This window comes from Gadus morhua, chromosome 5 (assembly GCF_902167405.1).
Source record: "Gadus morhua chromosome 5, gadMor3.0, whole genome shotgun sequence".
NCBI classification, from domain to species: Eukaryota; Metazoa; Chordata; class Actinopteri; order Gadiformes; family Gadidae; genus Gadus; species Gadus morhua.
The window spans coordinates 5,574,224-5,601,627 of NC_044052.1; the positions used below are offsets into that span (position 1 = coordinate 5,574,224).

General features: G+C 46.5%; 2 protein-coding genes across 4 annotated transcripts; one reads left to right on the plus strand and one right to left on the minus strand.

The window, feature by feature from the left end:
• Positions 1–1,231: 1,231 nt before the first annotated feature.
• On the plus strand, positions 1,232–8,581 carry calm1a (calmodulin 1a). The gene is made up of 6 exons (XM_030356997.1): positions 1,232–1,381; positions 5,619–5,649; positions 5,792–5,935; positions 6,019–6,125; positions 6,258–6,393; positions 6,701–8,581. Exons 1-6 carry the CDS (start codon positions 1,379–1,381, stop codon positions 6,727–6,729), a joined length of 450 nt encoding a protein of 149 aa, XP_030212857.1. The 5' UTR covers positions 1,232–1,378; the 3' UTR covers positions 6,730–8,581.
• A 1,086-nt stretch (positions 8,582–9,667) lies between these two features.
• ttc7b (tetratricopeptide repeat domain 7B) lies at positions 9,668–26,524 on the minus strand. 3 transcript variants are annotated; one of them, XM_030356990.1, is made up of 22 exons: positions 26,340–26,524; positions 24,975–25,129; positions 24,633–24,708; positions 24,454–24,546; positions 23,658–23,824; positions 23,298–23,419; positions 21,893–21,971; positions 21,142–21,320; positions 20,988–21,051; positions 20,436–20,573; positions 20,154–20,342; positions 19,376–19,493; positions 19,195–19,252; positions 18,941–19,013; positions 18,244–18,404; positions 17,267–17,383; positions 16,772–16,869; positions 14,901–14,951; positions 13,096–13,236; positions 12,084–12,286; positions 11,667–11,740; positions 9,668–10,985 (listed from the first exon to the last, which is right to left on the minus strand). In XM_030356990.1, the coding sequence occupies exons 1-22, from the start codon at positions 26,458–26,460 to the stop codon at positions 10,838–10,840; spliced, it is 2,625 nt and encodes an 874-aa protein (XP_030212850.1). In that variant the 5' UTR covers positions 26,461–26,524; the 3' UTR covers positions 9,668–10,837. The 3 variants fall into 3 exon arrangements, with proteins under 3 accessions (XP_030212850.1, XP_030212852.1, XP_030212853.1); XM_030356992.1 differs by lacking the exon at positions 14,901–14,951; XM_030356993.1 differs by lacking the exons at positions 23,298–23,419; positions 23,658–23,824; positions 24,454–24,546; ... (1 more) ...; positions 24,975–25,129; positions 26,340–26,524 and adding an exon at positions 22,375–23,233.
• Between the last annotated feature and the right edge of the window lie 880 nt (positions 26,525–27,404).

Here is a 27,404-nt window from a genome sequence, read left to right on the forward strand (position 1 = left end):
TACTTAAATGTAATGTTAGATCGTCTAGATGAAATAAACATAACATTAAGAAAGAACCTCAAATAAAAGTATAAATAATAAAACCCACCACGAACGAAGACGCACAAAGCAGAAAGATATTTTAAATAATTTAAATGTTCCACAAAACGTTTTGAACGCCAATTATTCGACTTTTGAGTAACAGGTACGCGTTTGAGGTGATGATGTCCCACCCACTTGTGAAGTAGGCTGTCATAATATGTGTCAATCACTTTAAATGCGAACAGTCTGAGTCGTCTGGAAATAAAGTATTAGTCATGTCATGTATAATTATAATCAGGCAAATCTCGTTATGAAGTATCCGTCCACTCATCTGTCTCATCATTTACATAGCGAGCGCCATGGCTTGACGCATTGCAGATCCTGCGTAGCCAATCTTACGCGGCTGTACAGTGTGTAGAATATTGCAGGTCTACTCTATCCAATCAGCAAGCTCGTCTCAAAATGAATTGCACTTCCCTATAACAGAGTCGAAATGAGAAGCCGGTCGGCAAAAGCCGTATCCTTCCGCTTCCATAAAGGTCTGCAGCGCGTCCACCACCGCTCTGAACGCCCTGAATAAAATCTGAAACGCCCCCGAGGTTACTGTGGTCTATGTCCCCCCCAGGCAATAATGTACATTATTGCTGCGCCGCTTTGTTAACAATGAAGCGTTAGCAGTGCAAATAAGTGTCTTATTTGAGCTTTTGTAAGGGTTGTTCTGTTGTTAGTAGCTGCATTTTTTGATACACGAAAAAAAAAGTTGGCGGAATTGTTTGGAAATTAAGTAAAATCTGAGTTTAGATCAAACCTATGGATGTGAACTGATTTAAATTGTACATTGAAGCACACATCTTAATCGACTTCGATTCATATTTTCATGTGCATATATAGGCCTAAATAAAATATTTATTGGCATTTAAAAAAGCTGCATTTGTAATAATAAAATGTGCGAATGTGCTGTTTTTTCCACTTTCTATTGAGTTCATTTATGATCTTCTGTGGGTCATCCGTGGTATCTATGTACCTACAGTACAGTGCAGGTGTATCAGTATGTTGCCTTATACCTGCATGTTTGGACCTGTGACTACAACAATAAATAAGTTGGTATGGCAGACAATATCAGATATTGGCTTTAGCTTTCTTGATATATATCTATATATTTTTTTTTAAATGTTTTACAGCACCTAGAAAGAATGTGATGCGGGAGTCAGTGACCTGGGCTCTTTTCATCTGTGCGGAGGAATACGCGAATACTCGAGTCGTGGTTCTCCCCTAACCCAGCCTTGCAGCTCAGTGGCGACCGTCCATTTCCTCTACGCCTAGCATTAGCCAACAAGCACTACCTGCGCAAACAGACATGGTGAGTGTTCCTTCGACCGTTTTTGAGATATGTATATTTGTGTAATCATACTTAAATCCGTGATATAATCCTACATTTGACATGCTTTTGGTTCCATCTTAGAATACCCAATTCATTCCGTTACGGAGGCTGTGTGCATGAGATTGTTCCAGTCAAGATTTTAGCTAGCTAGCAACTCGAAAACATGGGCGGGTAGGCGTAACGAACTGGGTTGTAGTCGTTTTTCTGTGACTAGCTCGATCGATCTTAAATAGCCATCCCTACCTGTACTCTATTTGTTTGGCATTTTGTTACATTATATATCGACAAATTGAGCAATGCCGGTTACAAATGTAAGGAGGGTTGGTCGGTTTTGCTAACGGCGAGCCGGCGGCCAGCTAATGTTAGTAGCCCCAAAGCAAGACGTACCATTGGCCGTGATCTGGCATAGTATGAGGTCTGCACAGCATGAGGTCTGCACAGTATGAGGCAGTATGAGGTCTCTCTAGTCTGAGGTCTGTACAGTATGAGGCATAATGAGGTCGGTTCAGTATGAGGTCTCTATGGTATGAGGTCTGCACACAGATCTTTACAGTATGAGGTCTCTATAGTCGGAGGTCTGTACAGTATGGGGCATTATGAAGTGTGTACAGTATGCAGTCTATGGTATGAGATCTGCAAACTGTGGTCTGCACACTATGAGGTCTGCACACTATGAGGTCTCCACATGGGGCATGATGCTGCAATTCACCTTAAGTAACACCAGGGTTCTATGACTCAAAACTTGAGTCATAGAATCAGATAAACATATTTTTACATTGCGCCGACACATTGTCAATCAACCATGAATGCCAGATTCATAACATATTGATGTCAATTTGGATTTTTATCAGGTGTGCTGGTAACTCACTCTTCCATGGAAAACAAGAGAGAATACCGGTTCCTTTTTCTAGTGCTCAGAAGCAAAGCCAAAATCCTCCACTGTGTTATCAGTGATGTTCCCGATAGTTAAAACTAACAGGAAACTTGAACCACACTGCAGATACGATCCACAATGACCCTGGAATAAAATAATCATTGATGTAATTAAAGGGTGATTTACTTGCAGAATCAAGTGTGCGTTACTGGGGACTGACATTGTGACGTGTAGATTAATCTGGGATAGGAGGAGTACTTTTATTTGGCTTTGTTTCATATGAAGACCCACTAAACAAAGTTTTAAATTTTACTTGAAAAAATGTTGGTCTGATGACTATTGTTCTTGCGGGAACAAGCAGTCATTTTACTATTGCTTCTGCTCACGTTTATGCAAAATAGGGGTGGTCAGATCAGTGATTCTTTGACACATTTATTTTTTTTTAAACGGTTTACATGTGACCAAACATGAATGGTACTGTCCTGTGGTCAGTCCTGTGCCTGTTACCTGTTAGACCTGTAATACCCAAGAAAGGAGCTGTATGCTGTTTCTTATCTTTTAAATGTCCAGAATACCTCCTTCACAAATCTAGAGTCTTGGCTAGTTAAGTCTCGAGTCTGAAAGGGAAAAGTATATGCATACACTACTACATACACATCAGTTTAGGTAATGCAGACTGTTGTATCGGTCCTCATAATTCACTACTGCATGGTTAAGTCGGAAGCAGTTTATTCCTATTTATATCCACCCCAAGGTTTGTAACTACGTCTTTGCAACAAAGGAGACTCAATGTCTTTTTGTAGCTCATGGGAATTCACCATAGTAAAAAACATGTTGCCTAGCATTTAAATGCACAAAGTTACCCGCAGTGCTTGTTTCGTTGTAAAATCAGGAAGCGCTGACAAAAACACGGAGGCCAGGGCGGTGCTTAGTGGACTTGAAGAAGAAGTGAGATTGTATTTTTTTTACAATTGGTTAACATGACATATTAAAGCAAAGCCATACAAATTGGAACAGCTCCACAGTCCAACAGTTTGGGCCACACCTGAGTTTGATTACTGCATTCACCATAGCTAAACTGAACCATAGCACAGGTTCAACCGTACCAGGGTGAGATGAAGAACGGGGAGCACCCCAGGCACCTCACCTGGGACCTCTAATTGCGTGACCATGAATTTTCAGTGAAGTATAACGTGGTTGACGAAAATGAAGAGGCTGCCTTTTGATGTAGGAAACTCGTATACAGATCTTTTCTGGATGGAGCCTAATGTTAAACACTCATTGTAGAGGACTACAGTGCTATATTGAAGTGAAACTACCGGGGGGGGGGGGGGAGATAAGCTAGTGCGGCCCGCGAATAATACTCTTGTTTGCTTGTTGGTTAACCGAGGGTTCTGTTATTTTTGTTGAATTTCAAATCAGTATTTAATAATTCAAATTGTTTTTACTCAACCTTTACGATGCCTGCAGGCACCCTTAGTACATCATCCAGAATGAATTCCCTATTGGCACGCCAATTGCACTGGTTGTCAAAAACATGGCAGATATATTATTGTTGGCACACACACCTTGGGAGGAGGGGGTGAGAGATGGGCTTAGCCAAGCCAGCTGAGACTATACCCTTCTGAACCATGGTGCCCCCAGCAGGGTTCAGATGACCGCTGTATGGCCGGTGCAAACTGATCCCCTCCCCCTTGGAGATGGAACTCTAACTAGAAGTTGACAGGCCAAATAGGCTGACCACTGTTCTTCACATACTGTTCTTAAATCAACTCCCCTGTGTGAGTGACAGGACCCCCTCGGCTTGGCTACGGGCTTTCAACACAGAAATCTGGCACTTCCAACAGTCCGTGTCAAAGGCTGCTAAACGATACCCGATTCCTAACGAGGACGGATACTGCAAAAGAGTGGGCAGACATCTCACTTAGTCCATCCGTCTATGAGGGGGACGGGGCAGACAGCTCATCTCGCTGTCACCCTGTCAAACAGATGCCCGTTCTCGCCCACAATGCCAAGGGCGAAGTAGAGGAGGTTCCCTCGGTGGCTGAAGCACAACCCAGATGGCCATAGTCTGGTCACGTACCCCCGGCGTGCTGGAAGAAGGAAGGAGCCACAGAGACACTGGCAGCGATTAGGCAGACAGATTTAGTAGGAGACAGAAGGGGCGTACTGCCAGCAGGAGACCCAGTCTTCATCCTTCCACCTTGTGGAAGAGGGAGCCAGCGGCGAGGGTCTACGGAATATAGATATCTCCACGTTCGTTCTTCCATTCCTGATGCAGGTTGTCCATCCTTCTGTCCGTCGAGTTCTGAAATTGACCTTTCCCTATCCACTTGACCATCTCCACTGGAAAAATAACAACATGCAAATACCGACTTCTGCCCAACGGTCTCTCTGAAGAAATCGAACAGAGCCCGTCCCTCCGCTGTGCAGATACGTCTCGTTCCTTCAGCCGTTCAAACCTACTCGTCGGCCCGTTGTGCGTTCATTTTTGGCTGGCCGATACGTACCCCTCGTCTTCTGCGGCCCAATGCTGCCCAAGAAGGCGGCCATGTACCCGGGAGGAGGCAGTCTGTTGAGCCTGTCGTCCATGTACGACCTGCTGGACGAGCAGCAGTACTTCTACACCACGCTCATCCGCCAGCAGGAGCGCAACTACAGGGCCTTCCTGCAGATGCTGGCCCACCGCATGGACGGCCGCGTGGACGGCCTGGTCGAGGAGCTCCACGACCTGCGCAGCAGCCTGCAGGGGCTCCGGTCCGAGCTGCTGGAGGTGCGCAAGCAGGGCGCGCAGAGCGCCAAGCGAGCAGAGTGCCTCGCCGAGGGCCTGGTGACGGTGCGGAAGGCCCTGGACGGGCCGAGCGCCGAGGCCCGTTTGCCCGACAGTGTGACGGGCAAGGGCGGAGGCGTGGGGCCCAAGCCCCAGGCAGGAGCAGGGGCCAGGGTGCTGAGGCTGGACGGGGGGACGGCCCGTAAGGGGGGGCGCGACGCAGGGGCCAAAGGGCCAGAACCAAAGGCCATGAAGCTCATCGCTGATCTGACTGACATCTGCTTTGAGAACTTGAAGGTGGAGCCCATGGTCTTTAACATTAGACGGAGATGCAAAGTCAGGACTCTTGTTTGTAACGTGGATCAGTGTCGCTATAATCTCCTGGTTGTGATTTTGTTACTTGGTGTGCGGTACTTGTGTCCCTAGGTTGGGTTCTAGTACACCAAGTTGGTCTTTTAACCTTTAGCACATGGCTAATGTATGAGGAGAGCATTGTTTATTTCTGGAGCTTATCACCTGTGTTAAATATTCCAAGGAGAATAATGCGTCCGTGTTTGTCTCCCCCACTCCAGGCTGACCAACTGACAGAAGAGCAGATTGCTGGTAAGACCTCACTCTGGCACACGCAGTGCATTAGGGATCCAACTGACCGTAATATGCATGCAGAACTGGAATAGCTAGTCTTATAGTCCCTTGCTACTCCTTCACCCCCCTTTGTCCTCTCCCCCTGCCTCCGTCTACCCAGAGTTCAAGGAGGCCTTCTCCCTGTTCGATAAGGACGGCGACGGCACCATCACCACCAAGGAGCTGGGCACCGTGATGCGCTCTCTGGGCCAGAACCCCACGGAGGCCGAGCTGCAGGACATGATCAACGAGGTGGACGCCGATGGTACGACACCCCCCCACCGCCCCGGGCCGTCAGAGGAGAGGAGCTGGGCTGAACGCTTGACTTATTGTACTCGTGTATCCCAGGCAACGGCACCATCGACTTCCCAGAGTTCCTGACCATGATGGCGAGGAAGATGAAGGACACAGACAGCGAGGAGGAGATCAGGGAGGCCTTCCGAGTGTTTGACAAGGTGCGTATCGCGTCCAATGTGTGAGCTATGTGTTTAGTTATGGCCATTGGGATTTTATATTCATCAACGTTTAAATGGGATTATGTGAAGTGGGTCTGTGTGCGTGACACCGTTATCCCCCCCTCCCCCCAGGACGGCAACGGCTACATCAGCGCCGCGGAGCTGCGTCATGTGATGACCAACCTCGGCGAGAAGCTGACCGACGAGGAGGTGGATGAGATGATCAGGGAAGCTGACATCGATGGGGACGGACAAGTCAACTATGAAGGTGCCACACTTTAGCATAACTCCCGTCCATTGGTGCGGTAGCACTGCTGCATGACCGCCTTCTTTGACTGCGATGTGATCCGAGCGCATTGATGTGTGTGTGGAACCGTGCTTAATGGGTTTGGAGCGCCCTGTTCCAGTTGAGACGTGTTCCTCCCGGCTTAACCCTGGAGTCTCATCCATGTCTAAAATATTGATCGATGGAACATTTGTTTCCATATTTATGATGTGTAAATCCGCTGCCGAGTATTGTAGCCGATGTCATGACTTGCTTTAACTTGCTGTTCTCGTTTGGTTTGTTTCTGCAGAGTTTGTCCAGATGATGACCGCCAAATGAGCTGTCCCTCTTTTGAAGAAAAAGAATCAGTCAAATGTTTCACTTACCTCTTATTGCAAAAATCTACATTTATTCATACTGTTTCTGTATAGAAAACTTAAAACTGAATGTTGAAAAACTGAAAATTCTGTCCATATAAGCAAGAAAAAAGTAAAACAAACAAAAAACCCCGACCCTAGGTCCCTCCCCTTCCAGTGGGCCCCCATTGGGCCTTTATTTCAGAAGAAAAGCTGATTTTGTAAGTCAAGAAAGTCAGTGTATGCTGAACTCAAAGTTCAACATGCTACGGAACTTGAAGAATTCGAACTTGAAGAATTTGACTGAAAACGCAGCCAAAGGTTGCGTTAAGCGAACGACTTTCTTAGCTTGCTAAATTATCTTTAAATTGAGAAACATTTCTGCAATTCATACGGGATCAAAATGATTTGTCCCCTGTATACTGCCGTTAGCAATTCTTTCCAAAATAGCGTCCAATATGGCACAGCGGAAGGGCGGGACTTAGGCTATCTATTTGCATGTACCAGCTTGTATTCCCACCCCTCCCCCCACCCCAGTGCCGAGCAGCCCAATCAGATTCTTTAACACGTTAGCCAAGCAGCCTATCAGCAGCCAGCTAGTTTGCCGCCAGCTCCTCTGCTTTCCGGTTCCATCCACGCAACGTCATTATGATTTATCTGGGCTGGCCAATCGCCTTTCCTTCTATTCCTGTTTCTTTTTTCTATTTCTTCATGCATGCAGCTTTACGACGGGTCATGGCATAAAAAGCCCAGTGATGGGGATGACTGTTGGCAGGCCTCACGAGGGAGAGCCAGGGGGTTTGTGGGAGAAGGGAAAGGGACATTTGAGGCTTTGTAGGGGATTAGAAGGTTGCAAATGAACCAGGGGGAACCTTTCGCAGTTTGCTTACCTACACTAACCAAGCGACGACAGATATTTTTAAGAAAAAAAAAAAGGAGGAAAATAAGAATAAAAATATGTGTACATTTTAGATTGTGTTTTTGGCATGTCTGAATAATCGCTTTACTCTAATGTGTTTACCTTTTTGGGGAGGGGTAGGTGTCTAGACTGTAAGAGAGGGACGGGAATACTTGAAGGTGATGATACGGGAGCAACTTTTGAGATATAAGGGGGACAGAGATCGGTAACTGGGGTAAAGGTAAATAATTCAGAATCATGTGTCAGAATGGCATGGTGAACCAAAAAGAGGCTCAAAGTAGTACCATGGCTTTGTTTACGGGACATGGCGCTTAGTTCTACTTGCTCGCACAAGAGCGGGGCAATATTTTTAATCAATATATTATGCCTAAATACCTCTTGATAATTTAGCGGCATTTCATTTTTTTGCATCTTTTACATTCTTTGGACGACTTCATTTTTAATGTGCATATGATTCCCAAGCTAAAATGGATTGATTCATTCGTCGTTTCTTTAGTCAAACTTTACTTTAAACTATTACCTGTAGGACTAATGCAACCTACATATGGTCTACATCACAAATCTAAATCCCAGATGAGATCTGATCCCATCCCTTATTATTCCTCTGGGATTAATAAAGAACATCTTTCACCACATCCCTATATTGCCCAGCTCTGCCTCAAACCTTGCTCTGGGTATCATGTTTGGGGGTTGTTTGCTTCTGTTTGGTGAGGGTCGGTGCTTTTGCAGCATTTCTATCTAGTGTCCGTGTGTGTGTGTGTGTGAGAGTGCGTGCGCATGTGTGGGGGGATGCCTGTGAAAGTGGATGCGGCAAAGCCTGTCCCAGTCCAACTGTTCTGTTCAGTTGATCTGCATTCCAAGTTGTACATGCTAGTCTTTACATTTTGTTTTTCCAATAAAACACCATGAACTTAAATGCACTAGTCTTGTTTGGTTTGTTGATGGACTAACATTACTACGCTGTTCCTATCAGCTTAATTTAACTCCATTTTATACCTTCTCCATGAGCAGTTCCTTGTCCAAAATGTACTGTCTTTATCTCAATGTGTCAAGTGCGAACAGGTTTCCTGAGGACTATCAAAAAAAAGAACTAAAGCTCCACTTTCAGATAAGGGGTTGCTAGGCAACAGAGCTGGAGTGAGGTGAAGGAGGAGCTGCTGAGTGAGTTATGGTTTTGGTGGGGTTGGAAAGGAAAGGGACAACTATGTCTGCCAGTGCTTTAATAACAACTAACCAGTAATGTCCGCACCCAGCCACCCTCATCACACAAACACATGGGCGGTTTATGCATTCACAAATTTGACCTTCCAGAGTTATTCAACGGTCTAAATCGTCATGTCTGAAGTTAAACTCAAACATGTACAAATACCAAAAATATTGTAATGTGTGAACACGTATCTAAATTCAACAAGGCTCAGTTGTGCGATGAATGAGTTTGTTTAGAGGCCCATTAGAAGCCTGAGGGTGTTGAGGTCACTGAGCCCTGGGGAGGTCCTGACTGGTTACTGATACCACCAGTCTGGACCCCTGTGTGTGTGTGTGTGTGAGAAGGGACAAAGAGCTGAGAGGGGCACACAGGGAGTCCTGACGCTGAGGCACAATGGGCGTCAACCTGTGTGTCCGGTTGAGTTAATCCTCTGATGACATGAGGCTCCAGGCCCACTCATCACCTGCACCCCAGACACACCACAGAACGACGGATCCAGCGCACACAGCGCCACTAACAGCAACCGTTTGAGAATGGGGAAAAAAAATAAATAAATACAAACAAATGTCCTTTCAAAATGTAACACTTTATCACAGGCAGTCCCAATAATCTTCTGCATCTCCTATTTCAGCCCCCCCACCCCCCAAAGGGAAAAGTCTGAGTAACATAATTCTCCAAAATAATATATTGACTTTAAAATGGAGGAATAATCATTATATTACACAGAACAATAAAATGTACAACAACAATTATAAAACTTTAAATAATTGAGACAGACAATTGAGACATCAAAACTAAATAGAAAAAGAAAATATTTATTTGGCTGGAAGTTACAGAGAACTGAAGCAGACAGTCACTATAGGTGGCATTTATACACACAACAGGAAACACAAGTCCTGATTTAATTGATAATTTATACATCTTGATGGAAAATAAAGTACTAGCGTTAATAGCTCTAGATTATCTGTAGGAGATACAGGTAATAATTAGCAGGTAGCCTTGGTAGACTCAGCAGGTCTTTTTTTGGCATTCACACAAATGTGCACATATCTCATGTCCCCCTGTGGTCAATGGGGAACACTACAGGTTGACTCATAGAACTGGCTCGGCTACAGTGACACAAAAGGTCATTACGCGATGCACCATGTTTCTGTGTGTGCATGAAACTCACATGTATGTGTGAGTCACACGTGTGCGAGAGGGTGAAACATGTGTTAATGGCATAGGTTCTTCTATGCATATTCTAAAACATTGAAAACACAAGACTAGGTAGCAGGATAGCAGTACTTAACTTAACAACGACATTAACAACTTATCAACGGTATTGGACATACAAATATACACAGGCAAAATGTCAACACGCATCCTGTACACACACACGGATGTAAATGCACAAACAAAGATGAACACACACACACACACACACACACACACAATTACTAGCATGCAAAATGGTTGATGATTCATTAGGGTGAGTGCATCAACACAAACGCCACCAATTGGAGAATGGGATTGGGCGACCGTATTGACATGGCAACCCCACTGGCACATAGATGCTTTACAGTCTCGGGGGGGGGGGGGGGGGGGGGGGGGGGGGGGGGGGCGCAGGGTGGGGAAGGGTGACACAGCCGGGTTAAGAACACATCCTGAATGCCGTTGTGTTTCAGCTTCGTATTTCTGTGTTTCTAAAGATGGCCTGGCAGTCAAGAATGCATTTGTATGTGTGTGTGTGTGTGTGTGTGAGTGTGTGTGTGTGTGTAAGTTTGCTGTAGGTGAAATCGTCTCGCACAGTTTGAGCTCATGGGTGTGACACTGCAGCTTTGTGTGATTGTGTGTGTGTGTGTGTGTGTGTGTGTGTGTGTGTGTGTGTGTGTGTGTGTGTGTGTGTGTGTGTGTGTGTGTGTGTGTGTGTGTGTGTGTGTGTGTGTGTGTGTGTGTGTGTGTGTGTGTGTGTGTGTGTGTGTCTCATAGCGCCCGGGGGATGATGGTGAAGGGCAGCACGGGGCTGCTGGCCTCCAGCTCCAGGGCGGCCAGGAAGCACTCTGTGGCGGCGGCGGCGTTGCCCTGCGCCTGCAGCACCTCCCCCAGGCTGTTCCACACGTCGTGGGCCGTGCTACGGAGGGGGGGGGGGGGGGGAGAGTCAACCACAGGAATCAATCAACCTGTCTGCAGTGTTGGGGCGGATTGATCGTACTATGTGATGGGGTTTAGCTCTTTGTCTCATCCTAGCTATCATAGCTTGTTGTAGACGGGTCAACTAGCACCAACAACCCTATCGACTGGTAGCGCTTGGTTCTGTGAACATCCTTCTCGTACTAACAGCTATATATATTTTTTGTTTCTCTTTCTTCTGACAAATGTAATTATTGTAAGTCGCTTTGGATAAACGCGTCTGCCCTAAATGTACATTTATTTATTCCAACTCAACAAAAAGGCGAAAAGGATTTTGCATTAGCAAGTATCCGTGGGAAGGCCAACACACTTCAGCTGAAACTGGCTGGGTTTGAAAAAGCCTGTGGTGAATACAGACGCAGGGTCAGTGATGTGAAAACAATAATTAGGCCATAAAAGGATGTGCGCCTGCCCGGTAACTCTATATTTGGAATCTTTTCAAAACATTAGCGGACGGTGTGGTATACTTCAAATAAACAACGGCTTCAAAATGTTAATCCAAGGCACCAGCGCACAATAGTGTGCATTACCGGGGAACCAACACACACACACACACACACACACACACACACACACACACACACACACACACACACACACACACACACACACACACACACACCTGTTGACCTGCACGGCGTCTCGCAGCACCTTCTCTGACAGACTGTAGCGCTGGAGCTGCTGTAAGATCAGACCCTGGACACACAAACGGAGACAGACAGAGACGCACACAGTGAGATTTACATGTTTTAAACATTTCTTTCTGCAAAATAAATGAAAACGAAGGGACGGCAGGAGGCTAAGAAGAAGCTGAGAGAAACCCACTGAGAGACATAGGTCCAAACCAAAGGAGGTTGAGAAGCAGACACACACACACAATGGCTCTGCAATTAAAGTCCTTTGGTTTTGGCCCACAGACGGAAAAACATGCACGCGTACGTATGCGTGTATGTGCGTATGCGCATGTGCGTATGCGCGCGTGTGTGCATATGCGCGTGTGTGCGTACAGTATGTGTGTCTGTGTGTGTGCGTGCCTCACCAGCCGCTGCATGGTCTTGACGTGCGTGGGGCTGATGGACAGCGCCTCCTCGTACCAGCGCTTGGCCTCGTCCACGTTGCCGCGCAGCTCGGCCACCTGGCCCCTCATGTACAGCACGTTGTGGGAGGTGGGGAAGAGGTTGGCCGCCTCCTGGGTGCACGCCGTGGCCTCGGCCGGCTTACCCATCCCCACGTACACCTCGGCTAGGGGAGGGAGAGGGAGAGGGAGAGGAGAGAGAGAGAGAGAGAGGAGAGGGAGAGGGAGAGGGAGAGAGAGAGAGAGAAGGGTGGGGTTCAAATAAAGGCCAAGATGAGGATGGCTTCGTGGTGGTGAGGTAATGGGCCACTTTCAGCTCCCTTGCTTGACAGCAGACCCAGAAGACCCGCAGGCTATGCCTGGCTTTTATTATTTTCCTCTTTTTCTTATTCAAAAAACGGGTAAATGGGTAAAATACAAAACCCACAGCAACACAACTGAAATGACATCCCTTATCAGTCTGTGTGCGCGCTAAGCGCAGGTCATTGAAGGTTCTGCTGTGGCCTCAAATTGGCTCCCGGTAAAGTAAACCCAAACCCAAAGGAAACCCTCATACCGTACTCAACTACACCTGAAACTCAAGCCCTAAAACCCCACCCATATGAAACCCTTAGCCTAACTCTATACCAAACTCTAGAATCATAAGAAAACCCCAACCCGATACCAAACTATTGAACCGAGAACCAAACTCTAAAAACCAAACCAGAACACACAAAGAGAAACCGAAGAATTGTATTCATTCATCAGTATTATCTTTGCGTGTGCGCTAACCACAGGGTATTGAAAGTCCGGCTATTGGCTCAAATTGTCTTCTAGTAAAGTAATCTAAACAACCACACCTACTGCTATTCATTCATCAGAAACCCTTCTCCAAAGTGACGACCAAAGTACTCGTCGACCTTCACTTTTGGGTTGGTCGCGTTGGGTCAACTATGCAGTGGTTGAGTTCCACAGTAAAGGCGCGCGGGCCGGGCACCTGCATGCAGCCAGATCTGGGCCAGGGTCATCCAGGGGTGCAGGGGTCCCTGTTTGGGGGCGCTGCTCTGCAGGGACGAGGCCACCTCGGAGAGGGCCTGCTCCACGCGGCTCGCCGCGATGGACGTAGCGTGGACCGAACCTGGGGACACAAACCTCAATGTATTAAGCTGGTGGGGAGCAGTGGTCAACGACGATACAAACAAAAACACACGCACACACGGACAAAACAAAGGTTATTTCACACCAGAGGAGAACGCAGTGTTAGACAAGAGGAAACCACACGACGTGCGGAAACACTGTGCAATGGGTCGGACCACTGAAGTCATGATGGAGGATCTGCCCTCTGGGTTTGCGTTGAGAGCAACCATTACTCCATTGGGATCTGCTCGAGGTTTGAACGGTAAAGCAGAACGTGTGTGTGCCTGGGTCTGAGAGGAAGAAGAATGGGAGGATTGTGTCACTCACACACACATACACACACACACACACACACACACACACACTATCAGCTACACACACACACACACACACACACACACAAACACACGTTCTCTTCTGTGGGATTAGCACGTAAAGAATGAAAAGCTGCGCAGCTTGCGAAACAGGTGAAGTAGCGTAGCCGGCTTATGACTCACGAGACAAAGCTGTGTAAGCCAGGGCACAGAAGCCAGTGCTCAGCTGGTCACTCTGCAAGCTAAACTCCCTGCAAGGTATCTTAAAGAGTCAGCTAGGCTACGTTGGCTCACACCTGAGGGATGGGCGTCTTGGAGGTGGTACCGGCATTGGGCGGGTTTTAACTGAAGCCATGTCATGTAGCCACAGAAAGGAATTGTGTCACTTCGCTTGACAATTTGATATCACATTGAATATTAAGAAGACTGCTTTCCTGCAGTGATGCCAATGATATTCATATAGATAATAATTGTATGTCTTTGAATTTAGGTGTGGGTAGTTCTTATAAGGCTTGGCAGCTAAACAAATATATGTTTGTCTTCTTGTAATGGTATTTATTGACATGAAGTTGCATAAAATGGAATAGGATCAGGTTAGAGTCTATATTGCTTCAAATGTTTGACTCACAGCACTTAGCCACACACACACACACGCACGCACACACACACACACACACACGCAGGTTTGCAGACACAAAGGCAAGATGGACTAAAGGCCCCGATAAACTCAAAACACGAATTTCCAATAAGCAGGTTTTGGCGGGGGACAATACAGTCATCGGTTGTTATTGTCCCTTCTTCAACGTGCAGAATCCTTAATCCTTAAATATTTTACAGATACCCAATATTTAAAAGGTACTGACATCTGACATAATAATTCACCTGGTATTGTTCATCGACTGCAGGCGCTGTATTTCAGAAGGCATGTCATAAAAGTTTGAATATTTTGACTGTGCACCCTGCGAAGATAGCAACCCTAGGCAACGACTGTCGGCGCGTTCCTGTCCCTGAAGTGGCCGTTGGCGTGTGTGTGCGTGTGTGTGTGAACACACCATTTGTCTGTTTTATTTTCAGCATATCGGTGCCTTGAGAGCCAGATGGACGGCAGCACAGACAGATGAATAAACAGGGAGATGTTAGGGGACAGCTTACTAACATTAATCATGGATAGATAGGGAGATGTTATAGGATTACTTACCAACTTAAAACATGGATAGATAGGGAGTTGTTAGGTGACTCTTTACTAACTTAAAACATGGATAGATAGGGAGATGTTTAAGGGGACTCCTTACAAACTTAAATCATGGACAGACAGATGAATAGATAAGAGAGATGTTAGAGGACTACTTACAAACATAAAACATGGAGGGAAAGCCCAGAGCACTACTGTCCTGAAAGCCGCCTTCGGAAAGAAAATTGATTGAAAAACAAACAAAACCCAAAACAAAATCAAAAGCATGATCGTTAATGAATGACAAGACAAAGAAAAAGAAGACAGTGGAATAAAAGCACCAGAAGCAAACACGTCAGAGGGTTAACTCCCAGCCCCTGGGACACTGGCTACTCCCAATGTTGTGCGTTTGTTCGTATGAGTGATTATATTTCATGTGTTTGTGTGAGCGCCACCGCTGGCAACTCCATTCAACCTCTGAATAAAGAAATACATACAAATACAGGAAGATGATGTAATACCCTGTTAGGGTGTGTTACTCAGGGGTGGTCTGCAGTATTGGGGGGGGGGGGGGGGAGTTGGGGGGTCTGCAGTGTGCGAGGCTAAACTGATGACCTGAGCATTTCTGCATGTCTCCATTGCATATGCACCAGAGCCCATCTGTCCTCGACCATGCCGTGCTACTGAGCGCCAAGCATAAAGACTCTTGATTAATGTGGTTAATATTTCATCAGCTGCACACCCTCAATCAGCCAGATTGAGCGTACGTGAGCGAGTAAGTGCGTGACTGTGTGAGAGTGCACACACAAACCCACTCACAATCTCCACCCATATAATAATGATTGCTTCTGAAAAAAATCATTGTATACATTGAACCATAAGGTAAATTAAAAAGGTGCAGTAGGTAAGATTTAAGACCTGATCAGGCAGAGTGTCACTTGTTAGGAATGCCATAGCCATCTGTCAGCTATTAATGAGGGAAATGCTCTGAGAATATCTGTGCTGGTTGTGCAACTGCCTCTGTATTCGATCACTTTGAGTTTAGATCGATCCTGGCACATTTCTGATCAATCACGTCATCTCTTCCCTGATTGGTTCGGGGAATCCGTCTTGCCTATGAGTGGATGTGAACCTTCTGAGAAACAGAGGAACTGACTTTTTAAATCTGTCCTGCACTCTCTCTTTACAGTTCTCAAATCTTACCCACAGCACCTTTAAAGCATCATTAACTCAAATGATTAAAACTTGAAAGTTATGGCACACGCACACGCACACACACACACACACACGCACACACACACACACACACACACACACAGTACACTCCACACCATGCTACTACAGCATGGCAGCCTAAGGTGGGAGGTGGATTACTATTGGTGGAGGGCTTTGGCCGGGCGTGGTCGCAAAAGGCGGGACCTCGGACCTTGGAGGAGGGCGGGGGGCCGAAGCGACAGGGGGGAAGGGGAGGAGGGGGGGGCGGGATGGACGGCTGCCTGGTGGCCGGGAGGGGAGGCGGGAGGTTGGCGAAGAAGGCGGGAGACGTGGGGGAGGCGGGGGAGTAGAGAGGAGAGGAGAAGGGGGAGGAGAAGGGGGAGTAGATAGGAGAGGAGAAGGGGGAGGAGAAGGGGGAGGAGGGGGAGGGGGAGGGGGACACGGGCTCAGAGCTGGACTGAGAGGACGAGGAACCTGAGGCCTCCAGGAAATACACACACAGAAATACACATCACAGAGAGGATGAATGACAAGAGGAGGAGGGGGACAAGGACGCAGTACCATCCTCCTACGACCCGACGTGGGCGGGGCTCAGAGGGCTGGAACACGCCACACGTCATCGACACATTTCTACAGACGTCCTCAATGATGAGGCTCAGCGAGGAACAAGGAATAACCAATGTCAAATAGGACGGAGAACGCTGCGATGGAACGGGAGCCTGAGGACGAGGTGTCAGGACCACAGGGTGTGTGTGTGTGTGTGTGTGTGTGTGTGTGTGTGTGTGTGTGTGTGTGTGTGTGTGTGTGTGTGTGTGTGTGTGTGTGTGTGTGTGTACCAGTGTCTGGGTCGCTGAAGTCAGGCAGAGTCATGGCGTTGAGCTGTCGTCGGTCTGCTATGGCTCTGTCCAACAGACTGCTGCCACGCCCCGAGTCACTATGACAACCAACAAGCACGGGGAGTGATGCACACAAGCCACAAGCAGGCGGACATTAAAAAACAACAACAATGATTACAGGGCCCATGTTCCACCACCTATTTTGCCCAGCCCTGTGACTTGGGGAGATCACACCTGGATGTATGCTGAATGGATCAGTCTACCAGCCTAGCCAATCAACTGTAGCAAACGGTAGGCTAACCTATCCAATCAGCTTGTAATGGCAGTGTAATTACAGTGAAGCCTGGTGGTAGAAAAGGAGACCTTTAAAATGTACATGAAGTAAGTTTGCAACATATGAGGATGTAGAGGTTAGACCAAGTGACTCGTTTCTGGGACGTCCAGTGAGTGTGAGTGTGTGCAGGGCGTGTGGGGGTGTGTGTGTGTTGGTTGTACCTGGGGTTGGTGAGGTTGTAAAAGCTCTTCCAGATCTCCAGCATGTGTTTACAAGAGAGGAGCGCCTCCTCCGGTCCTCTACACAGGGTCTCCAGCTTCACCTTGGTGTACAGCAGGCTGACACACACACACACACACACACACACACACACACACACACACACACACACACACACACACACACACACACACACACACACACACACACACACACACACACACAATATCCAACCATCATGTTTTGTGGCTATTAGGGTTGCCGCGGTATACGGTATTACCGGTGTTACCGCTGAGGCCAACACCTATTACTCGGTGTTGCACATCGATTACGTTGCACACTGGCAACACCGAGTTATTTTTTTTTTTTTTTCAGTAATATTTTTTTTAAAAGCTGTTAAAATGATTAATATAATTATAATTAAGAAAATAAAATCTATTAACAATAGATAGATATAATAATAGATAGGCTACCTAACAAACCGCTGAAACACACAAGACCTATAACCATAGCAACGCCGGTAAACAAACCCCAAAAAAAGCTCCCCGTGCTACGGCCATCCGGAGGCGCGTAGAGCTTTTGGCCTTGATATTATCTATAAAATTATATTATAGCATTATGTATAGAACGTTATAAGACGCTGTCACCGAGAATTGGCGCGCTGCCAGACGCTGTCACCGAGTGTGAGAGGAGAGTCGAAGGAGAAGATGGCGGTTGACCTAGTTTCAAAGTTTATACCGTTTATACTCGGTAATACCGGTGTTGACACGAGTGTATTACTCGGTGTGAAAATGTCCACACCGCGAAAACCCTAGTGGCTATTATCGGGGAAGAATATTTGCTGACAATAACAACCAATGACAGAATGTTTCAAGTAGCCTTTAGAATTATATTGATGCATGACAAAGCATAATTGTAATCTATGTCTGTATGTCTGTGTGCGTGTGCGTGTGCGCGTGCGCGTGCGCGCGGGCCTCACTTGAAGTTCTCTGGGTACTCGGAGAGGGCCATCTCGATGATGTTCAGGGCGTCGTGGTAGTGCTTCTGGGCGGACAGCAGCAGAGCCAGCAGGTGGAGGGAGTGGACGTCGTCCCCCTGCAGCTGCAGGGCCTGCCTCACGTAGCCCAGAGCCTCAGGGATCTACACACACACATGCTCTTAGAGGGGCATTCCCTTCAGAGATACACACACTCTTAGAGGGGCCTTCAGGGATACACACATAGCACTCTTATAGCGCTTTTCCAACGGCGGGTACGCTTCGGACCAATCAACGGACGGCGTGTGTAGCTCGAACGTCCCAGCACCCTATCAGGCGTCTCAGTACCCCAACGGAGGAGTACTGCGGTGGCGAGTACGGCTCAATACGGCTCAGTCCGGATCACGCCCACTTTTGGCGTTGGAAACACGACCCGTGCCACACCTTTGCGAAGTGAACCGACACACACCCTACGGTGGAAACATGCCATTAGAGGGGCATTGCCTTCAGGGACGCACACACACACACACACTTTTAGAGGGCATTCCCTTAAGGGTTCCACACACACACACACACACACACACACACACACACACACACACACACACGTTCTTGGAGGGGAAGTTCACCCTCTCCGCTGCACAGTTGAATGAAAGCCGTTTTTCCTCTTGTATATTCCTTAAAGATTAGAGGCCATTACCTGTCTGGAGACAGCCAACTGCAGCGCCAGGTAGAAAGACGCCAGGTGATCAGTGGGAGATAGACTCTGTGCTCTGGAAATCCAGACAGACAGACACGTCAACAGTCGGTCAGGAAGATAATAGTAAACATATACTGTAAATGTCTTTACCAAGAAATTATGCAATAAAAAAAATGTCTTCCAGAAGGGCTGATCCGGTTAGACTTGGCAAGTTCATTAACAAACAACCACGAGGACACTAAGAAAGTACAAACCTCTGGAACGCTCCCAATGCTTTCCTCTGGTATTCCTCCTGCGTGCCTCGCAGGGATGCTGGAGGGAGGGAGGGAGAGGGAGAGAGAGAGAGACAACATTCAAAAGGAAAATTAGAACTGGCTTCCAAAGTGAGGGCATGCCGAGCACATTTGCCGTGATGTGATCTGAAGGCAGCCTCACCGTCGGTGGCTTTGAGGCTGTACACCAGGCCGGCGGCCAGGTAGCCCTTGGCCCTGAACTCTGCAGCCTTCTCCCCCATGTCCACCACCATCTTGGCGAAGCATTCCCCTTCGTCAAGCTGCAACGAGCTCCACCCAGAAGAGAGGGGAACGCGACGAGACGAGAGGCAGTGATGAGTGAGGGGAGAGAAGGTAAGAGGGGGCATTCGTTTGTAAAAAATCAACAGAAAGTTGATTGAGGGGAGTAGTAGCTCAGGAGGTTGAGCGGGTTGACTTGTAACCGGAAGGTTGTTAGTTTGAATCCCCGGCTCCTCCTAGTCGAGTGTCGAGGTGTCACTAAACGAGGCACCTAACCCTCACCATGTGTGGTTGTCAACGCTGTCGGTGTGTGAATGGTTGCACGTTGTATTGGACAAAAGTGTCTGCTAATCGCCCTAGTATAAATATATATAAATAAAAACATCTTTCGTCATTTTCATTCAGTACTCCTCTTCAGACCTTGTACATTGTATGGGTGGACACATGAATCCTGTGCTACGTGTAGCATTGCCAAATTCCTGCCGCTAGACAGCCGTAGCACCTTGTATCAACACGGTGACCCGAGACGGGACGTCTTAGTTCACACCGAGCACCGGGATCTGTCCTCAGCCACCCGTCGAGCGCGCTGGAAGTGTTCACGCGTCTTATTTTTAGCTGTGAATCTGTGGCCCTGATCCCCCCGCGACAGGGCCGCTCTGATGCCAGCGCTGACCAGCGGCAGTTAGGGGCCCGGCCCTCACCCAGTGGAGGGGTCCGATGCACAGCTTGACGGCCAGCAGCGGGATGACGGGGTCCTCGGGTTTCAGCCGGATGCATTCCTTCAGGACCTTGACGGCCCGCGCCGACTTGCCAGCCGCCATCAGCGACAGCGCCAGCTGGTACCACAGGTGGAACTCCTCAAAGGCAAACTTCATGGCTCGCTCCAGGCACTGCAGACACGCCGAAGGAGACAAAGGAGAATGATGTCATGTTTGACATGAAAACAATAGTGTGCGTGGGTGCGTGGGTGCGTGCGGACGTACCTCAGAGAGCATCTCGTACTGGCCCCTCCTCCCCAGAGCTATGGTGAGCAGGTCGTAGACCACGGAGGCAGACTGCAGGCTGATGATGCGGTCGTTGTTGTGCTCGGGGATCCGGCTCAGCACGGCGTCTCGGTTGGCCTGGGGAGTGTGGGAGCGTTTTAAGGGGTCTTTATAAAACTTGGTCCCTGACAACAAACGACCAACAGCTGAACCACTATTTTTTATGGTCATGCACCAATACCCGGTGCTTCATGCATGATGAATTCGATAATGGCATTTCCTTTTAGTCGTTGAGATGGAGATGGTGGGTTTTCCCCCGTCTTCAGACTTTTATCTTAAAGCTGCAGTCAGCATTTGTGGCTGACTTCACTTTGTTTTGAATAAATTGTGTTTTGATCTGAGTCTCACGGTTCTCACGTATTCAGGGTCAATCCCAATGGCGAGACGTCACACAGATGCGTCAGAAGCGTGACTCTATAAAAAGAATTGCATCCCAGAAAAGTCGGGATAAGCGAAAAATGCAGATTGCAGGTGTGGTTTGCTCCGTCTTACCATGGACTCGCTGATGAGGAGCAGCAGCAAGGCCTCCTCAGTGTTCTCCTGAGGACAAAAGAGACTGAGAGAGGGCGAGAAAGATCAGGAAAAAGGTAAGAGTATCGAACTTGAGCTTGACTGCTGTGGTTTGATTGACGTTCCCCATCCGTACTTCTCTCCGGAGTAGATCCTCGGGCGGCGGCTGAGGCTGTAGGTCTTGTTGCTGTGGGTGTGTCCTTGTTGTGACGGGTCATCCAATGGGGACACAGTGGGCGGGTCTTCCATCGGAGACCAGTAGCTCTGTTCACACATCCCCCTCAGCAGGATCTCTGCTAGCTGCCTGGCGATGGTCTTAAGCAGGAACACACACAACCATTTTGAATAATTAAGAAAAATCACTGATTTTTTAATCTTTTCTTCAGCCCAATCCGAATACTTCATCAATAACATGACTTGTACGTCACACTTATTTCTCAGTGAAACTAGGAGGTCGGATCAGGGAACCTTTTACCGATGAAAAACAACATTTTACAGCCCCACAACCACCGAAATGGTAAGGCAAGCAATGCCATGTGGCTTGGTGTATTATAATCCAGGAATGCCACATAAAAGATAATACTCCTACATAATGAAACACGTCATAATCGGTAGATTGGCTTTCCTGCTGTCCTTGCAAAGATTGTACCTCCTTCTTTTCAATCATACCACTTTAAAATGGCAAAAAACCCACCTAGGATCAACCAACCAAATGCTGCATTTAAAACGAATTACAAAGGTTACTTTGCAATCAAATTAGGGAAATAAATGACCAGTAGGGGGCGATATTTCACCATGTATATTTAAAAGTTTGTCAAAGTTCACCAAACCCATGACATCATTATGAAGGATAGCATACTATGGCAAAAATACACAGGCTCCCTCACCATGCGTAGGTTCTGGGTGGTCCGGGTCTCCACGGCCCGTAGGATCTCCCTGAATCGGCCGACCCCCCGTGTTAAGTTTCTATGAATACCCCAAGAAGTACAAGTTAGATTGCAATTAACAAAAGTACAAACAAATTGACAAATAAATATACACACAAATGTAAGGTTTTCATTGCCTTAGTTTTCACATGCATAGGACGGTATCACTATTTGTAAGGGATGCTACTCTGCATGGACTTCACTAAATATGCCATGTAGGTCAAAAACAACCAAATAACCGCACTACAGTCACACAGTCTAAAGACAAGGCAAGGAGGAGCTACTGCGCTTGGAGCTGGCTTAGGTTAAGCTCCAGCGTTGCCTCAGGATTCGGCCCTGCAACTAAAAGGGATGGGGAGGATGATGATGTAGGGGGGGGGGGGCACCACTCCACTACACCTACTGTCCCAGCCTGGGAGTCTATATTCCCCTTTGGTACCTACTTTCGATCTTTACACGTGTGGAACCTTGTGGAGTGGGTTTAGTCCCCAGGGGAAGAAGACACCGGGTTAACATGGAGGAGGCAACCAAACTAAAGACTGTCCAGTAACAACGACCGTTAGAAATTTGCTCTTTGAATGATTATTTCCACTACCAGTGTTTCACCTGCAATTGTACAGAATGAGACAATTGAATACACAGGCTAAATCTCAGCGAGAAATCGTTTGGTGGAGCTTTTATTGGTGGGAAGTTTCCACCTATGTACACATATGGAAAGTCAGATAAATAGATTTACAGATTGAACTAACTAAATCTGGAGTCTATTTCAAGTCTGTTGGACCTGCTGTATAATAACCCCACTAGATCTCTATTGGCTATGCAGTTACTTACCCACTTTCTAATGTTGTAGAGCTGGCGAGATACACTTTTAAGCAGCATTCTCATAACCCTTTGATTGCATTCTCATTTGGCTATGCTACTACATTGTAATTCCCTATGATGTAGAAATTGACCCAACAATGGTGCTACAGAAAGGAGAGCTGCTGCCCGGGCACGTCTTCTAGTTCACCGCTTCACATCGTTATAATTCAGAGCGTGAATATGTTTTAAGATCCAAAATTGTTCCAACGAGAAACGCTTTCAAAATGACTTAAAAGTTGGGTGTAACTCATTCTCCTTTAGTGTGTTACTCATTCTCCTTTAGAGTGTTACTCATTCTCCTTTAGTTACAAAAAATAGTTTAAATACTTTGAAATTGAATGAGAAATTGAAAAGGGTTAACTCATCAAATACCCAATGGTGAAAAGAGTAACCGGGCCTTTCTTCCGTGCATGTGTGAAAGCTCTCCGTCACCTCTGCCACATGGCGTCGTTTAGAAGCAAGGGACCCAGACACAAAGCCACCGTCTCACGCTCCTCTCTCTCACCCGTTTTTAAAGTGGATGACGTGGGCCCTCTGCAGGCCTGTCTCAAGGAAGTAGCCCAGCTCCTGGTCGTGGGCCGCGGGCCCCGGCTTAGGGCTGCGGTTCTGCATCCCGGCTGACAACGCCTGTGGACACAAGGTGAAGACACGTACAATATTAACCAAAAAATCCCTTCTGCAAACATATGCACACGATATCCTGCTCACAGAACCCTGAGCCACATGGGCCCAGCCTGATGTAGAGTTGTGTCAACATGATGGCCAACACACACACACACACACACACACACACACACACACACACACACACACACACACACACACACACACACACACACACACACACACACACACACACACACACCTTCTCGACCTCCTGCAGATAGAGCAGGGCGATGTCTCCTGACTTCTCGTAGCAGGTGATGATTTCCTGGTCCCGCTCACTTGCCCTCCTATTGGACAGCACCGGCGACCCCGTGTTGTTATTGGACAGCGACGGAGAGGCTGTCGGGACCTTCTCCAGGCACAACCCTGATCCATGGGAATAGTATAAGTACAAGGAAAGCAGGGATGGAGAGAGATACAGCTTGTTTCCTGTTTCCTTTCTACAGTTTACGTGTCTTTCTAGTGGAGTCTATAGAGTATTGATTTGAAAGGTTTACAGTGACTTTATTCATCTTGCCAATTATGCGCTTAACGATCCCCGCCTCAAGCAACAGGATTGGTCGAAAATGATATGAAGCAAAAGGAAAAGAAACTTCCTGTTCACCCAGATTTGAGCTTATCTGTCATCAGACTTCAGGAATTTATCTAAAATCTGATGATCTATTTTGCTTCCTCAGCAGTTCTAATTAGCTGCTCAAACTTTAGTCTACCGCATGGGATTGAATGACATAAATACGGATCAAAACTAAATGGACAAATTAATATGCATCGTCAGGAGAATTTCAACATTCAACTATATAAATAATATAATGACATTATGCAAGACAGAACTGAGTCATCAGAGTTCCAAAGGCTGGCGTTTCTCCCAGTCAAAATGGTTCCCTTGGGATTGGTGAGGTTCTTTCAATCGAATCCTTTGGACTAGCACATACTCAGAGAGGCTACAAACTGGATTCCAGTCTGTACACGGGTCAAGCTTTATACATGGTCTGTACCTTTAGTAGCGTAGGATTCTGCGATTATGGACAGCCTGTAGACAGGCGCTCCGGCCAGCTGTAGCTCGTCCAAACTAACCCGGCCATAGTGCCCTGTCAACACACCAAATCAGACGTTAACAGAGCTCTGTGTGGACGGAAGGGGCGACGTTGGCCCAATCAAGGAAGGTCCATGTTACCTAAGGCATCTCTGTACTCTCCCTCCACATAGCAGAGTTTAGCCATCAGCAAGCTGGCCTCTTGCAGGTAGTCCGACTACAGTGAGGGGCAGGTGAGAAGGAGAGAAAGAAGAAAAAGGAGGCAGGGACAAAAAAAAGTGGTAAACAGCTGTACAATCAAATTGTGTTATGTCGTTTTTAGAAAGGCCTTGGGGTAAAGTGAGACAGGCACATCCAAAATAAAGGACTCTAACAGCCTCTAATGTCAGCGCAATAATGCCGATCTTATATTCAACACAACCCGAAGACTTGGATACACAAGCAGCCAGCAGCCCTGCTTTCTATCCAGACCTGCACGCTCACCTTGAGGTTCCCTCTGTCCAGGGCCGCTGTCAGGTGTTTCCTGACCTCCACCAGCTTGGGACGGGGTCCCCTTGGGCTGGCACCTTGCTTAATGGGGTTCTCCTTCAGGTACGTCTGGAGCTTACATTCTGCCAGAAGTAGCTCGCCCAGGTCATCTGTGACACACAAGCAGCAGTTTTTCTTCATTCAAATCACAAACATTTTCAATATATAATTGCAATATAGATGTGTAGGACTAATTATGATATTTATTTATTTTTTGAGAAAAAATAAAGAATGATACATTTAGGTTTTTCAACCAACCTGATGTTGGTGCTGCATCGATATTGTGTAGGCTTCCTAGGATTATACTGACATTTTTCTTTCCATATCACCCTAGCCTCAAGCAATAATCCTGTTACTAATGCTGAGCTGTGAGACCCTATGACGCATATGTTACAGATCCAAGCATAATCCTATGAAGTATTTATATGACTGAATAACAGGAGACATCTTCAGGTATAGACAGATTTGTATGTAGTGAGGGCTGTATGGTTTACTCTTCAAAAGTGCTAACTTGTTTCATTACATTGAAGTATTTGTGACTCTACTGACTCTCAATAAAGTGTAGGTCTAAACATGCATTTTATTTTGGCGTGCTGATGGCAGGACCAAAAGGACCAAATAACCAACCGTGATGAACAAGTCTGAGGGCATTATATTATAATAATAATGAAATTAAGTATTTCACTAGTAATGCCCACATAAATGACAGTACAGAAATATTGAAATACTGTCAGCTTACAGAGCCTGACCATACAAACTTCTTGCAATCAACCAATTATTTTTAACTAGTGCAAGTATCAAGGCTGTTTTATCCTCAAGTTAATTTAACTCAGTAAGACAGAAAGTGTAGCAAACCAAAAATCGTTTGCGACTGGCACTAGTATCGAAACATGTTTAGACACATCACAGACAAACAACAACTCCATCGTTTTGTCCAAAGAGCTAGCTTCCTGGGTCACCAACCTGCCACCGGTTTGACAGCTAGCATGGAAGTTAGCTGTCGCTCTTTTCAGATGATAAACGCTCCTCAAAAGTTTTCATGCATTGAATTAATTTCAATTAGATGTGTCCCATTAGACGGGTCGTCTGATTGCGATTAAGAAAGCATTCTATTAGGGATGACAAGGGCTGTTGTCAAATCGTTTCCATCATCACAATGAACCGTGTTGCTAGCTATACGTAGGTCGGCATTGCCCGCGAAATGAACCCCTAAGACGCATGACACGGATAGGAAAGACCGAGGATGATGACAACCTTGAAGGCCGCAGAATGAATGTATGACCAGAAAACGACATTATATCATTTTTTTCAATGGCTTACCGTTGGATATTAATTTGGCCGACAGCTGTCGAACCAGCTCCGGTATTTTGTCCCACTGACACTCTGAGCGGCATCTTTCTATCTCCGTCTCTAGCCGAGAGCCAGACTTCCGTGCTGTCATTTTTCCGAGCGGTTAATGGGAGTGCGGGCTGAGCACGGCAGTCTGCCCTGGAGGGGCTGGACGGCGGGCACAGGGATGCGTTCAGGGGGGAAACAGCAGTTCCTAGTGGACAACAATAAGTACTGGTACTGGACCACTTTATCATTTATCATTTATATTGTATATACCATTTGTTTTGTTTTTCCTGTTTGTTCTGTTTGTCTTTACTTTAGAATTTACGAGTGTCTATTTTTGTTTTCATTCGTACTTTGTATTTTTATTGTATGTATCATATCCTCTGGTTACAAAGGAATTGTAACCAGAGGAAAACTTTATTATTAAGGATTAATAAAGTTGTTATCTATCTATCTATCTATCTATCTATCTATCTATCTATCTATCTATCTATCTATCTATCTATCTATCTATCTATCTATCTATCTATCTATCTATCTATCTATCTATCTATCTATCTATCTATCTATCTATCTATCTATCTATCTATCTATCTATCTATCCATCCATCCATCCATCCATCCATCCATCCATCCATCCATCCATCCATCCATCCATCCATCCATCCATCCATCCATCCATCCATCCATCCATCCATCCATCCATCTATCTATCTATCTATCTATCTATCTATCTATCTATCTATCTATCTATCTATCTATCTATCTATCTATCTATCTATCTATCTATCTATCTATCCATCTATCCATCTATCCATCTATCTATTTGATGCTTTGACGCGTATATATTTTAAATTTCCTCTGCCATATTGATAGCTTTCTAGAGATTGGATAGGTCATTATTATTCATGTAATTCACTGTAGAGTTGAGATGACCATATGATAAAAGCATATGCATCGTTTGAATCATACAGTCATTCAGCACATAGACTATAGACGTCAGATTCGGGGCTCGATAAAGTAAGTTAAATGATATAACAAGCGTTGTGT